This window comes from Alligator mississippiensis, chromosome 6, assembly GCF_030867095.1.
Source record: "Alligator mississippiensis isolate rAllMis1 chromosome 6, rAllMis1, whole genome shotgun sequence".
NCBI classification, from domain to species: Eukaryota; Metazoa; Chordata; order Crocodylia; family Alligatoridae; genus Alligator; species Alligator mississippiensis.
In genome coordinates, this window is record NC_081829.1 from 19,232,770 (window position 1) to 19,248,389 (window position 15,620).

Consider the following 15,620-nt stretch of genomic DNA (forward strand, 5'->3'; position numbering starts at 1 on the left):
TATTCTTCATTATTATTATTCCTTATAATTTATAGCCACTTAACATTATTCCATGCCCTGCAAATGCAAGTAACAAATGTTCTCACAATTAGTAACAACACATGAGCGCTTGTATAGATGCCTGACTAGGAGCAAATCCGCTCCCTGGGGGCGGGACATTGCTCCCTGCCCCCAGGAGCTGCCTGCTGCTGGGGTGGGCTCTACCACTGGAGCCCAAGCAGGGACTATGTCCCCCTGACCTGAATCTCCAAGCCTGACCAGAGCTCCAAACCACCCGCTCTGAGATTGCAATCGGGGAGTGGGGTCTGGGAGAACCCAGTGGGCATGTCTCTGCATGCATTTGCTCCAGGATCAGTTTATTTGCAAGTAAACTACTTGTCACTAAATGCTCCTGGGCAGGCATCTACACATGCAGGGATATGGGAGAAGATTTGCTGCTAATGGCAGGAAACTCCTCCATTTTCCTGGGGCCCCACAATGGGCCCCTGCTGCCACTGTGGGGAGCTCTAGGCTCCCCCCAGGTGCTAGCCCAGGGGTTGGCAGGGAACACCAGTCCAGGACATAGCACCCTGCAGCAGGGAGCTCCTGACCCCAGCTTTCCAATCAGGGGCAGGGGACTTGGAAAGAGCTCCTTGAGCATGGAGCTGGGCAGGAAACAGGCTGGGAGATGAGGATCTCCAAGCTCTGGCCCTGTGACTGTGGAGCTGGTGCTGGGAGATAAGGATTTCCCAGTGGCCTGCTCTCTGATTGCAATCTTGGAGCAGGGAGGGGTTGGAGCTGCCTGCTGGCAGGGCAGGAGGACATAGTCCTCACCCAGGCTCTGGTGGTGGAGGCCACCCCAGCAGCAGGCAGCTCCTGGGGGCAGGGAGCAATCTCACACCCTCTGGTGGCCAGTTTATCAGGAGCAGGTTTGCTCCCAGTCAGGCATCTACACAAGTGCTACTGCATTGTTACTAATCCTGGGAGAATTTCCTTCTTGCATTTGCAGATAGCAGATTTACTCATGATTAGTGAGGTTTACACATGCACATGCTTACTGCACAATAGAAGCATGTGTTTACTGCCAGTAAGCTATGCTACTTTTCAGTAAAGCATCTCATGTAGATCCACCCAGTGAGCATTTCTCCATGGTCTAGCTGTCTACATATACAGTAACTAAAACTAATGACACTGTGACTGCACCAGCTAGTCCCTCTCAGTTCAGTTCCAGGAGGCTTTGTACTCTATCTGTGTACCTATGTTAGACCCCTCCTCCTTACCTCAGTCACAGCAGTTTGAATGTTTAAAGCTTCCTAGACCTCCAAACACAGCATTTTCCACCTAGCTCTACAAAGTAGACCTGTTCCTCCTGTGCTTCCTCTATTCTACCCTATCTTCCATGTGCAAGGTCTAAACCCTCACCTCTGCTTGGAAGCCCAGCCCTTATCACATGGAGATGCACCAGGTGCTGATCTCAGCTGCCTGAAGCTTTAGGTGTTCAATTATATCCCAACCCCCACCCTCTTTTCAACTCAGGCAGCGAGAGGCAGTCTCCTAGCAGCCTCCTCTCCCCATTGTGGCATTCAGAGCTGTTATCTGTGCTAGGAGGGAGAGACCATTCCTTGGATGTAGCTTCATTCCCAGAAGAATAGAATTTACGTTCATTCTCAACAATGGGCTGTGCCACCCTCTGCTGCGTGTCCATAGATGAGTTAGTATAAAAGAGAGAGTGAGAGTCTGCATGAGCCCAGTGCTCAACCTCTCCTGGGCTCCTCGGGCAGAGGGGTTGCTGAGCTCTGACAGGCTCCTAGTCGCTCTTCTTTGCTAGTCTAAAACTGTAGTCTCTGGGCAGTCCGCACCAGGAATTGAATTAGAGCACATCATTCCTCAGTGAATAGTCATGAGCTGCTCCCGGTTAAACAACAGAGCTGAGAGCCACTTCCAAGCCCAAGAGGAGCATGAGCTTGAAGCCGTGGGGAAGAAAGCCTGGGATAATCCGGTTTACAATGGGTCCCCCTCTAGCTCCCTGAAGATCCGAGCCATCTACAACCCCAAGTCCATCCTGGAGAACCCTTATGAGAACATTGATAAGGTGGGCGACTCCCTTCCCTACCCAGAGGAAAGAAAGAAGTCTGAGGAGGTAAAGAAGAGCTCTATCCCCAGATGCTGCTTCTATGTCTTCAGAGGAATCCGAGGTAAGACTCTCTGTCTGGTTAGAATGTACCTGCAAATCCCCTTGAAGAGCAGTGGAGATGGGGTTGGTTCATAGAGAGGTGAGTGATCTAGAGCATCTGTACAGCCTGGAAAACTGCATGTAATCCCACTGAGCATGCATCTAAATTGTCCTTTCCAAAGTCAGCCTGTGGCAGAACCAGGGAGAGAAGCCAGAAGTCCTGATTTCATGCCCCTTGCTCTACCTTTGAAGCTAATCTGCTACCAGTGAGGTAGTCATTGTTCCCATTTTACAGATGGGGAAACAGAGGCAAGGAAAGTCTAAGGGACATGCTCCCACTGTGAATGTGTGGGATAGAACCAGAAATCCTGATTCCAAGACCTCCCTCATAGTGATAAGACAATATTTCCACCCTAATATGTCTATTCTAGAAGTAGTAGTTATGACAGTTCCCATATTTATATATGTATAGACAGCAAGAAATTTAAAAAGGGGCAACCAAAATATAGGACTTTAAGGAGAGAGAAATGAGGAAAAGAACTAAATATGTAGGGTTTTGTTAAAAGACGACAGAAAAGTAGTGTTGTAGTGCTATTTTATCTGTGATGGTCCAGAGAGTAAGTGAGAAGCAGGAATTGTTTGGTGATACCTTTTATTGGACTCTTTAGCTGGGAAAAAATGTTAGATTTGGGGTTTTTTGCACACAAAATGCCTTTCCTCAGGTCTGGGAAAGAAGCAAGTACAGCCTAAGTTAAATATCGGGTAAAACAATTACTTATTTTACTCCTTTATATGATGAAAAGGGCAAAAAAGTTAACTAAGAAGTATTCAAATAGTGTAGAGGGGAAAGGAATTGTTTAGGCACATACAATGGAATAAGTCTAAGAGCAACTAGACTGACAGCTAGAAATTAGACTGAATATAAGGATAATGTTCCTGGTCATGAGACTAGCCTCCCAAAGACAGTGGTGAAGTCTCTTTAACTGAGAGAATCAACACAGTTCAGACAAAACATCAGATATCAGGGAACAGTCTTGAATTGATCATACAACTGAATCTTTGTCTTTTGTCAGTTCTAAATTCTGTGGTGTTCCAGTCACAGATTTTAGTAAGACCTGGTGCAAGTTTACACTCTATAACAAGTGTGTTTGGGGAGATCAGTCCTGTCCTGCACGTATCACATATTTATGGAGTATTTCTTGGCTTCTGTGAAGGGCACGGTCCAACAGCTGGTTTGTCTTCCTGCGGATTTGATGATGGTTAGATTGGGTCTTTAGAGTAACTGAAGGCACAACTTGGTAGTAATGCTGAATCACTATAACTGTCCTGACCAAACAGCCTCGTTACAGCCCAAATGAGGACAGGGAAGGTTATGCTAGTGCAAAGTTAATGTGTTTTAATTCTGAAGCCTGAGTCGTTGTGACATAACTGTACAGTGCCTAGAAATAGGGGGATCAATATTTGCAAAACAAATACCTTTTTCAAATATAACCTCTATTAGGTATCACTATCTGCAAGCAGAGAAATGGAAGTGAAAATACCTATCGTACAGCTGCATCCCATTTTCCACAACTAATGCAAGTGATCCAAAGCCTGGTGAAGTTAATAGAAAAATGTCCATTGATGGTTTTAATTCAGATCCTTTATATTCTTTTATGCCAGCAATAGCACTAGATGAATTTATAGTCCTTTGAATCTTTGCAGTGCCTTTTAATGATGTTAGCTAATTCTTACTGCAACTTTGTTCTTAGATGAATAATAACATGTGAGCTCACTGCCTCAGTTTCTCTATATGTACAGTGAAGAGAAAATACTGGTCTCTCACAAAGGCAGAAAAGAACAGAGAGATTCATGGTCACAGCTGGGACTGGAAGTAGCCAGTTGGTATTTCTCATTAGATGGATTATGACCAGCTCTTGGGGGGCCATTTGTGCAGAGCACTGTAATGAAGTGAGTGTTTTTTTTTCTTTTAGCATTACAAATTTGGGCTAAAATTGCAAGTCCCTTGCTTGCATTGGTAAGCAGCTGCTCACTGAAATAGTCTCAATGACTCATGCAAGTAACTGGTTACCAATGGGAGTAAGGGAAATATGATCCAACCCTTTGCATATATACTACATGGTGTAGAGTCTCTCATTTCCCTTAAAGCCATTACAGAGAGAGCCAGCATTACTCCAGTTCTTGGATCCCCTTCTAATCCCATCTCTTTAAAGATACTAAAGTTTGTGGAGGGCACTTATTACTGGAGAAAAATAGTAGAATGTCACTGTCAAAAGAGCAGTATCACCAGCTTTCCAATCCACAAAGATGTTCAAATGAGAAATGCCTGGTTTGGGAGCATTTTCATGCATTGTCTAAGCAATAGATGAAAATAGAAACTTATCCTAGGTTTTAAAATTGGTGGAGAGTCCCTGCTGCAGGGGGATCAACCACAGCCGGTGCAAACAAAGCGTGTGAAACCGACTGTTCCTGGAGGAGCAGAAGGATCTAGAGATTAAGGCATTGGCCTGAGACTTCAAAAGTCTGGGTTATTTTCTTGCTCCACAGTAGATTTCGTGTGTGACCCAAGGCACACTTAGTCCTAAATCTTTAATTTTTTTTAGTTTTCTAGTCCTTCTGAAATTGTCTTTCTGTGCCTCAGTCCCCATTTGGGGATAGAGGATAAGGAGCTTCATTAGAAGATGGTGAAGCAGACGGATCCTGTGGTGATGAGTGTCCTATTAGTACCTTAGCTAGATGCATAGGTTGCTGTGGAGGGATTTCTAGCAAATCTCCAGGCAATAGACATTTGATGAAACCCGGGTTTGCTGTCACCATTGTTTTGAAGCCCCTTTTTCTGGGCCATGCCCTCATCTCATGCAAATCAGATTAGTTTCACTGGCTTCACGGACAGTTCATGCACATCTGTGGTGCTAGCCCTCTGCTTTTTACTCCCCGCCTTCCTCCTTCTATGACACTTCCATCCCTCTTCCCCTTCATGTTTCCCCACCTGATCTGCCTATCTCTTATGTGTTAAACTAACACAATTTTATTGGTCTTATTTGTAAGTGAAACTATTATCCTTTTCCCCACCTATACACATCAGAATGTACATCCTTCTGCCAGCTCTTCTCCACTATTTAACCATAGAACAGGTTTTCACTACAGCCGCTGCTTTTGGAAGACCTGGCACACAGTGCTGGTGTGTTTGGTACCATGGTTTGCAGATACATTGTTGCTTTGCTCTATCAAATGTAAATGGAGCTATTCATCTTGCCCTGGGTATATGGAAGTGAAGCTTATTCTCCCATTTTATGTTCTGCCTAGGAGACTGCAAGCCAGATCCCCAGCTGGATTACACTAGTGCAGCTCCATTGACATTGATGCTAATGCATAGCAGCTGAAGAGCTGGCTCTAGAACTCTGCCCTATGTCCATGACTGGTAGAGTCTTCCTCCTGAGGCGCCTCATAGTGTCTCTCAGTTTGTGCATCCGAATATGCCTATAGACTTTCTTCCTTTCCCCATGTCACTGGCTTACATTCTTATTAGCCTCATTGGGCCAGCAGCAGTAAATCACGATACTGTTATTGAAGTCAATGGAGATATCCCAGATTACATCTGCTGAGGATCTGGTGTTTTGGGTGAGGGTTGTGCAGACAGTTAATATCCTTCCTCTTTCTGCTATGCCATTCTCATGCCCTGAGGCACTGAGGAGACAGCTACAACTCATACAGGAGCTCTCGGTGCTGATTTGCTTATTAGGTAAAATAGGTTTATTGATAGTAGGTCAAAGTGCTTCCCTCCCCATTTCTCCAAGAACTGAGAAGATGTCTCACCATCCCTTGTAGACCCAGGGGCTCCAGGACCAGAATGCTGGCCTCCCACATGGCACAGAGCAAATGCTCTCTAACTTCTGCTGGCCACTCGCACAACTTGTAATACTCTTAGCATTACCTGTATGAACCCCTCAGCCTCATTCATCCAAAGATTTCATACTACTTCCTGATGATCAGTGGTTAAGCTCTGCCTCCTTTTGAAGAGTAGTTAAGGCATATGTAGATATATGGGACTGATATGCAGGAGTTGATCCAAACTCCAGCCTGGGGACACAGGGGCCTCGTTGTAGCTTACTTGGAACAATTGGCAGTGAAAAGATGTACTGTATCAAGCCATGTGGTCCTTGCACCAACCCACATTGATTTCTGGGGCTGTTTCTCTTGAGTTAGACTGGTACCAACCATGATGTTCTTGCACAGATCTTTGGATGTAAATTTGCATACTTACATTTGTAAATTCAGCCTTTCCTGCTGCTCACTGGCAATGTAGCCAAGTGGTCTAATGTCTTGAGTTTTCAGAGCAGAAGTAGACTGCAATTCAGTATCAGGCCAGACCAGCATAACTGTACATCAGTGCAGCCAGGGAAAGCTTGATAGTGAGATGGGTTCCCCCTGCAAAATAGAAATTCATATTTATAACCCTTGGTTGACTGAGAGCTACTTCTTGTATTGCTATTGCATTTAGCAGCATCACTGCTGGAAGCTGTACAATTGCACAGAAAAAGACATCTTGAACCCAGAAAAGCTTATGGGCTAAATAGATAAAGGGAGCGTTATTATCTCCATTTGTTCATTTAAAAATGGAGGTAGAGTGACATGACCAAAGTCTCACAGAAAGTCTGGCAGAGAGGAGAAAAGACCCTTCTTTGATGACTTAACCACACAATCATCATTCCTCCTAAAAGCTGAGGTGTTCTTCACAGACAGGGATATACTTAATACAGGTGTGACATCTTCCTCCAGGTTGGGATTTGAATTCCATCCCTTCTTCTGTCCACAAAGCTCAAGGAGATTCAGAGGTTAGAGCTTGTTTTAAAGGTTTGCATGAGGTGCATACAAGCCAAAGGAAGCATGAGGGGAAGTCCGGCTGATTTCAAGGGGTAACAACCAGATGTCTGGGCAGATATCCTGAACAGCATGAGAAGATAGTTCAGACTCTGCTCTATTTTGCTCAGGTGCCAGGGAACAGGAGGGGGTGAAAGTCCATTGTTAACTATCTTGGCTCAGTGGTACTGTCAGAGAGCACTCAGGGGGCTCCGCCTTTGATCAGCTTTGATATCTGTTGCAAGGAGGTGGAGCTGTGTCCATCACTCTAGCTCTTCCGCAGGTGGATGTGTGGGTGGTGCCAGATTGGACCATAGGAAAGGAGCAAAAACCATTATGATTATTGATGAGGCTTAAGCCTTTCAGCTTTCAAGTGGAAGTTTTTGTGAGTGTTAGCTATTCAACAGGGTATACATTTGAGTGATCACATAAAGAAGCCATTAGAGAGAGCACAAATGAGTGCTTTAATGGTGTTGGGCAGTTCATCAACACTGATATGTCAAGGTCCTTTAAGGAACAAGTCCCTTTCTCCTTGATCAGGCATCAGGTGACACTAACGGAGCTGCTTCTACCCAGTAAAGTGCAGCAGAGCTTAAGATGCAGAACTAGATTCTAGGGCTAGATCCTCATCTACTGAAACTGGCACACCAACTTCAAAGACAAGATCTGCAACAATTTACATCTTCTAAGAGAATCTGAATGTGAACACCCCCTATTATTAAGGTAGGATCATATCCTTCAAGAGTTCAGCAGTAGTTCTGCTATATTTTTGTTGTAGGTGTAGTTAGAAGTATATAGAAAAGAACAAGATATTCATGTAACATTAGTATCAGATACAGCTCAGTTTTCAGTGGAGCCTGCACATGGCTGGGTTGGGGTGAGCTGTGAGCAGGCCCTGAGCTGCGGGGGGCTGGCTCCAAGGTGAGGTAGCACCCGGCCTGCTAGCAGCCCAGCCAGGTGGCCCCTGGTGTACTGCCACTGCAGGGGGAAGGACCGGGGCCCCCAGCAGCTCAGATGCCGCTGACAGCTCACCCCCTGGCTGCAGGCAGGCTCCACTGGGGAAGAAAAAAAAAAAAGATTGGGCCTCTTGCCACCTTTTTTCACCTCTAAGAGAACTTCCAGCACCCCATACATTGTCCCCACCACCTTCCCAAAACCTGGAAATGGTCCGGCTGCCCCGGGGCAGTGTGGGAAGGCATCAGAAGGGCAGCTGGGTTTGGTGGCAGCCGGAGAAGGTGGTGGGGACGGAACACGGGGTGCTGGAAGCCCAGGTGGGCTTGAGGATGGATGTATTACTGCAATTTGTTAGAAACCAAATAAAATACATTGGGATACATTTTAGTTTGCTACCTAACAGTCGTTTACATTGCAATATGCTACTTTACATGTATAGTGTGATGAAATTAAAATCACAATACATCACCTCACATGTAATGTGCAACACAATTAAACCACTATAAAAGGGTAATTAAACCTCTAAAAAGGACAATTTTGTCACGTGCTCATAGTGAGGGAGCGTATTGCTATGGTGATGTAGTTGTGGCATCATGGTTTGCGCCCACCGACGCTCTGCCGCCATAGCACGTTGCTAGGATGACGTAGCGTCCCGAGTAGACAATCTTTGCGTCTTTTTCTTCCTTCCTTAATTTAGGGCATTTTAAAAACAAAACATTTATGAACATGTCAGAAAAACATTGGCTTTCTAAAAAAACAAAACAGGTCATTTTAGAAACTCTTAAAATGTTTTGAAATTTTCCACTTTCTCTTCCTTTTTTTTTCCTCCCAACTGAAACTATTGACCAAATCCAACTAAAATTCACAAATAACTTCAGTCTCACCAAAATTACATTTTTGGTAGCCAATTTACTATTCGTTGATACATTTTACCCAGCTGGAATCTGCAGAGTCAAGTAGGTGCCACCTTCCCACTTTGCAAGTCATCTTCACATACAAAGGAAATCTTGTGCAAGGCTAACATGATGTGGGGCTTTTTGTGCTCAGACTGTCTGAGTTTGGTACCTCTCTGCTAAATTCCTAGCTGTGAGCTGGCCATTGAAGAGAGAGAATATTCTCCTGGTGTCTATGCTTGGACCTGCTGGCAAGGCAGGAGACATGGGGAAAGTGTAGTTGGAGCTAGGGGCAGGAGAGAGGGATTGTGGGAGATTTATGAAGAACAGAGAAGTAGGATTGTAAGGTTGGAGAGTGGTCTTTAGGGGGCTGATCATGAGGGCAGGAGAGGGAGATTTGTGGTTTCAGAATGAAGAGCAGGAGAACTACTGACACATACACCAGTTTAAGTGATCAGAAACTGGTTGAAACCTGTAACAGAATAGAAGTTCAGTGGACATAAGCCAGTTTCAAACTGGCTGAAACTGATTTAAGATAAACCTGGTTGAATGTAGTATCAAACTTAACTGATTTAGGTCAAACTGGTTTATGGAACTTCTGTCCCAGACCCCTTCATGGTTTAAGTTAAATCACAGTGCCCCAGCACCCCAGCATTTTGCAGCCCTGGGTTGGGCTGTGCTGCCTTCTCCAGAAAGCAGGGCTGGCGCCCCTCTGCTTCCTAGCTGGAGCAGTGAAAGCTGGCTCACTGGCCTCCCTGGCTGGCTCACTGGCTTTATGACAGGAGGCCATCTTGAGGCTGATCACAACATCAGCCTGCCCACTTGTCTAGGGCAGTATGCCCTGTCTTATCTGCCATGACCTGATATATCAAAATAGATGGAAAAATGCAGGAGGCTACCCATTTAATTGCCCTGATGCCAAGAGCAAAATGCATGGCTTTGAACTTTCCCTTATACCGTGTCCCATGCCTCACAGACAGCATCCAAAACCACCTCTGACTCCCCCAGACCCTTAGCTGGGCCACACTCAGCCTCCAGCCCACATTTGGCCTCAGGGTCTTCAGACATACCTTGGCCTCTCTGCCCCCCTCACTAGGGCCACTACTCCAGCCAGCCTATGCACGGTCTTTCATGCCCCCACAGACCTTACTCTGTGCAGCCTCCAGCTTTCTGTCCCACACTGGGCTGAACTTGGCCTCTGGCTCCTCTCTGGGCCAGTACTCTACCCTTCACTGGGGCCACTGCTCTGCCCCTCACAGGGGTCCTGGGCTTTATGCCCCTTGGGCCTCAGGTGTCTGTCGACATCCCTGGGCCCCTAACTCGGCCTACAGCCCATTCAGGCTTCAGGTGTCTGTCGATGTGCCTGGACCCTGCCTCAGGCCTCTTCAATGTGCCTGGGCCCTGTGCTTTTTCTGTCAGGGTGTGCTCTCCTAGCCTTTCCCCTCCATGGGGTACCCACAAGGCAGCAGGGGCTGAGGCTTTCTGGCACCCCATCATCACCTTTCACTGGGGAAGCACAGGCATGGCATTTCCTGGAGACTGCCCCACCATAGGTAGCCCCACCACACCCCCCAACCACAGCAGGGTGTAGTTTCAGGTTATGCCCAAGGACCAGGAACCTCCTCCATCCCCACAGTTCCTACCCTGACCGCCAGGTGCTCTGGCTCCCCGGGTGTAACTGCCAGCACAGCTCAGCTCCTAGTGCCTGGGCTTATACTGACACTGCCAATTAGTCCTCCAATCCAGTGGCCCCCTCACGGTCATGTAGCAGCCTAATTGGACCTAACCACACCTACCATCTGTACCACAGCTTGTTCAAGCCCCTTAAAGTAGTGGGCGCCAAACGTGCCTTACCATAGCCCCCCTTTCCCCCGGCAAACCCTGGCTGGGGTCTGGGGCCAAGGAGGGGGGTTAAAATAGAGCTGCCATGCCCTGCTCTGCTTGCTGCAACTGTGGACTACAAATCCCAGAGGTACTTGGAAGCAGGAAGAGGAAGTGATAAGCAACTCTGCAAAGTCTTGCTACTGTGATTCTGGACTCCAACTCCAAGTGACCTAAGGGGCAGCAGGAAGAGGAAGTGAACACACAGCTCACGCTGGCTACATGCCACACAGCCATGTTCTAGCACCCCCATGCTTCTGGGTTGAGCCATTGGAGGCATGTGGCTGCATTTCCTGAATCAGAAGTAAATGTCTGTTCATTTGCTTATTGGTTCAATCTTTGCAGCTTAGGTTAACCTGCAAAGACTGAATCAATTCAGCTTCAGGCTTTTTGACTATACTTAGCAACTGGCTAGAAGAACTGAGCATGGGCTGGAAAGAGGCAGTGACTGAGTAGATATAGTCCCTCTGGAGATGGGATGAGCCATGATGTCCATGTGGGCTGGAGAAGCTTGTCCAGTGAGCCCATTATGGTTGTTAGCAGGCTTTCTGCCTCGGATGCTTAGCACTAAAAACACAATTCTCCACTGGGTTGAGATAAGTGTTATCCCATCCACTATCATCTGTAATAGAGTCCTAAGGTCTTTCAAAATTCACATGTCTTTTTTTTTACACCAAACAGGGCTTTGGGGTACAACCTTGACTGAAAATACAGCTGAAAACAGAGAGCTTTATGTAAAGACCACCCTGCGAGAGCTATTGGTTTATATTGTGTTCCTGGTGGACATCTGTTTATGTAAGTCCAGATATCTCAGTGGTGGTGGTGGTGGAGAATGTCTTTGTGTGACTCTTTGTGTGTGTGTGTGTGTGTGTGTGTGTGTGTGTGTGCGTGCATGCGCACGTGTGTGTACACATGTGCATGTGTGTATTTTAGAGGATTTATGTTTTTTACAACTTGGCTCTAACCTATGCATAGTATCATAAACATCCACCCAAAGTACTGACCGGGCATTTAAAAAAAATAAATCAGTAAAGTATTTAAATCATATGGAGGTGGAGAGAGAAACAGTAAGATGGAATGCTGGATTTTGGTACTAATTAGAATTTGTTACCATTTTTTTCATGCAACTTTTCTCATGAAAAGTGGTTTTTGGAGCAGCATAAATATATTTGCACAAATTAATATTTTTCCAGGTTTTTCCTTTAAAAAAAATCCATTGGTAGAGAAAGTCCAAAATATTTTGAGGTTGAAGCTTCAGGTTTTCCCCTGAACTATCAAAAAATATTCATGGTAAATGTGAGGGGCAGGGAGCAGGGGTGGGGAGGGGAGGGAGAAAAATGTTCAAAATTTACCATAGATGGGAAAAAATGGGGTTTTCCTGAGTGCTTTTAGCAGTTCACTGCACACCCATCACTTCTCCCATTTAAGACTCTCAAGTCCCTTTGCAACCAATTAAGTGACCCTTTTCAGCTCTCTGTAAAGACACTATTCCATCCACTTAATAAATGTAAACAGTTAAGGTCTGATTCTCAGAAATTCTGCACACCCACAACTCAGCTAACTTCACCGGGAGCAGCTGTTCCACCACTGAAAATCAGGCTCTAAGGCTAAAAGCAGACATTGCATTTCTCCTAGAAAACCTGGAATCCTATGCTAGAAATAGATGTCAATGAATGAAGCAGAGATCAGCCATGCTGCAATGTGTCATGGCACAGCTGATCCACTTGACTAGGCAGAACACGTGTTGCTCCTTGATGGTGTGGGACACCCTTTTGATGGCGTGGGACAAAAGACAATGTAATCTCCCACCGTGCATTGGAAAAGACACAGAGGAGATCTTACTGCAATACAAAAAACCCTGGGAAGTGCTCCTAGAAGTCCTAGCAGTACATAGGGGTGAGTGCAACACCAGTAAGGATGCCAGAACTTGGGTAGTGTTGTGCAGTGTGACTGCTCCTGCCTGGATTAGCCTAACTTGGTGCTCAAATCCAGTGGAACTCTTAGCAAAGGGAGCACTCAGCCTTTCTGTGATCATTATAAAGTGACTGCTGCTAAGATCACTTGGCATCTGCTACTTTGAAGTAGTGCTTCTGAAAATTTAACATAGGCTCTGGCCATTAGCTCCCGGTCAATGGTGTTTCTCCTCAGCTTGGCAGCTTGAAGTTCTGTTACATCTCTGCATGCAAACAGCCAAGGTTTTCAAATGCAGCTCTCAAAACTTCCTGGAGTAGGAGATGCATTGTTCAAATGTGACACTTCTCCTTTAAATCTTGGTGAGCCATGCTCAAAGGGTGACTGGCATTATAACGTGAGTGGCAGCTCACATTGTCACCCGGGCGTGGATTTAATGCAGCTCTGTACCAAATACTAATGCACTTTGTGTGGGCAGAACAATTGCTGTTTGTTTTGGGAAGACTCATTGTTATCTCAAAGAAGCACCTGTGGCATTGCCTGGCTTGATGGATTATATTTCATACACCCAGTGGCACAATAGATACAAAGATGATACTAACCTGCGTAGTTATCACACAGACCCAGGGGAATGGAATCCCAATCGGTCTTCAGATGTGACTGAGTCACACATGTGTCCTGGTCTGTACAATATTGTTACTGAAAGTTGACTGCTTTTTCAGGAAGCCCTTTCATTAGAAGGACAGGTCAAGGCATTCATAGTGATGGATTATATAGTGGGGGATGAACTGGGGAATGCATGTTAATTGTTTCAATCAGCACCTGCTCAGAGGTCAGGATCTTTGTTGAGTGAAAACTTATCTAAAACTGTGGTTGGGAGATCGCAACATCTGTGATCTCCCAGCTGCAGGGGTACATGGGACCCCCCATGGCTGGAAGCCCTATCAGCTGGAAGCTGCTAGGCCACGGGGTGCACATGTGCCCTCCTAGCTGGAAGCTCCAATCAGGTAACAGGGCTCCCAGCAAAGGGGGCCCCCGGCTACACCTTCAAATAATGATGTGATAGGGGGCGGCTACAAAGTTATTACACATATTTGGTGGGATAACTTTGTAACTTATTACTCTCTTTATCACACCATTTATTTACTAAATGTGTGCCCAGGTGGCCACTTAAGGCATGATTAACTGGTATATCATGCCTTAAGTATACTGTGTACGTGGGACCTAGATGGCAGATGAGCTGGTTTCACTCCAGAGTGACTGTGACACACACCAGAGCAGGGCTTGCAACCTTTGGCCCTGGACTGGATCCAGCCTGCAAAGAAGTTGGTTCTGGCCCAGGAAGGTCCAAGCTGACCTGGGGCTGTACAGAGGATGAGGCAGCACACAGCTGTGCTGAGCCACCCATCCCCTCCACAGCCCCCTCCTCATCAGCCCATCTTGATGCTCTCTCCTGCTGGTGATTCCCTTCACTGCAGAGAAACCAGGTATCTGTGACATGATAAACAGAGCAGTTGGAGCTTTTGTTGGAGGGTGTGGAAGGTGACAGGGAGGGGGAAGCAAGCTCCAGCCTGAGACAGCAAAATGTTGCTAACATCTGTACTAGAATAACTCTCTCTAGTGCAGATTTACTGGAGAGCAATATTTCCTATGGAGACAGTGCTGTGCATTGTGTCTGTTCTACTTTTGCTTTGGAGTAAATTGAGAATACCCCAGAGTTAACAATTTCTGTGTCTGTCCATGAAATCAGTGGTCTATGTGGGAAGGTGGTCTATGTTTTTAAGTTTTCATAGAAAGTCTGTTGTGTCTTGGACAAAACTCACTTTTTAGGTGACAAGAGGTTTTAGGAGTGATTCAATAAAACCTGGTAAATCACCCAAACTTAAAAACATAGACCACTTTCCCAGCAACACCCCCCTAGTCACCATGGATGTTAGCAACTTATATATCAACATCCCACACCAGGATGGCATCCAAACCTGCCTTATGTACCTACAAGAGCAAGATGACAGCTCAGAGTACAGACCCAAAGATATTACTGACCTTATACATTTCATCTAAAAGGACTAAAAGGGGGCATACAACCAGTGGAAGGGAGGAACTATCACCAAGGAGGAGTACTCCTCCTCGGCCCGGGAGTGTAGGAGGGCTATTAGGAAAGCCAAGGCAGAGCTGGAACTCAGGCTAACGTCCAGGATTAAGGACAACAAAAAGTCCTTTTTCAAGTACATTGGGGTCAAGAAGAGGGCACCAGGCAATGTAGGGCCCCTGCAAGACACAAACAGTAATCTGGTGGCCACGCCAGACAAGAAAGCTGATATTTTTAACAGTTTCTTTGCCTCTGTTTTCCTGAACAGAGACCGGGATATCCCACCTACCAGAGGTAGGGACAATCTTAGGGATAGCTCTATCAAGCCTTTAGTCAGTGCAGATGTAGTTGGGGATCTTCTGGAAGGGCTAGACACTTTTAAATCTGCAGGTCCAGATGCCTTCCAGCCAAGGGTGTTGAGGGAGCTGGCAGGGGTCAACACGGAGCCTTTGGCCCGGCTGTGTGAGCATTTGTGGTCATCTGGCCAGGTGCCAGGGGATTGGAAACTGGCTAATGTGGTCCCTATTTTTAAGAAGGAGAGGAAGGAGGACCCAAATAATTATAGGCCTGTAAGCCTCACCTCGGTGCTCAGGAAGCTCTTGGAGAGGATCATCAAGGAGCATATCTGTGGGGGGCCAGCAGGGGAGATCATGCTCAGGGGCAATCAGCATGGGTTCACCAAAGGCAGGTCCTGCCAGACCAACCTGATTGCCTTTTACGACCAAGTAACTAAATCCTTGGATGATGGTGTCGCTGTGGACATAGTCTTTCTAGACTTTAAGAAGGCCTTTGACACTGTTTCTCACCCCATCCTCATCAATAAATTGACTGTGGCATTGATGCCTGCACAGTTGGATGGGTAAAAAATTGGCTGATGGGG

The 15,620-nt window shown here is 46.2% G+C and overlaps 1 protein-coding gene across 1 annotated transcript in view; it reads left to right on the plus strand.

Moving 5' to 3' along the window:
* Positions 1 to 1,431: 1,431 nt before the first annotated feature.
* PKD2L1 (polycystin 2 like 1, transient receptor potential cation channel) overlaps positions 1,432 to 15,620 on the plus strand; it is a 49,086-nt gene continuing 34,897 nt past the window's right edge. The window contains exons 1-2 of the mRNA XM_059729684.1: positions 1,432 to 2,174; positions 11,422 to 11,535. Of these exons, the coding sequence (XP_059585667.1) occupies positions 1,880 to 2,174; positions 11,422 to 11,535 (409 nt within the window). The 5' untranslated portion in view covers positions 1,432 to 1,879. The remainder of the gene's footprint in view (positions 2,175 to 11,421; positions 11,536 to 15,620) is intronic.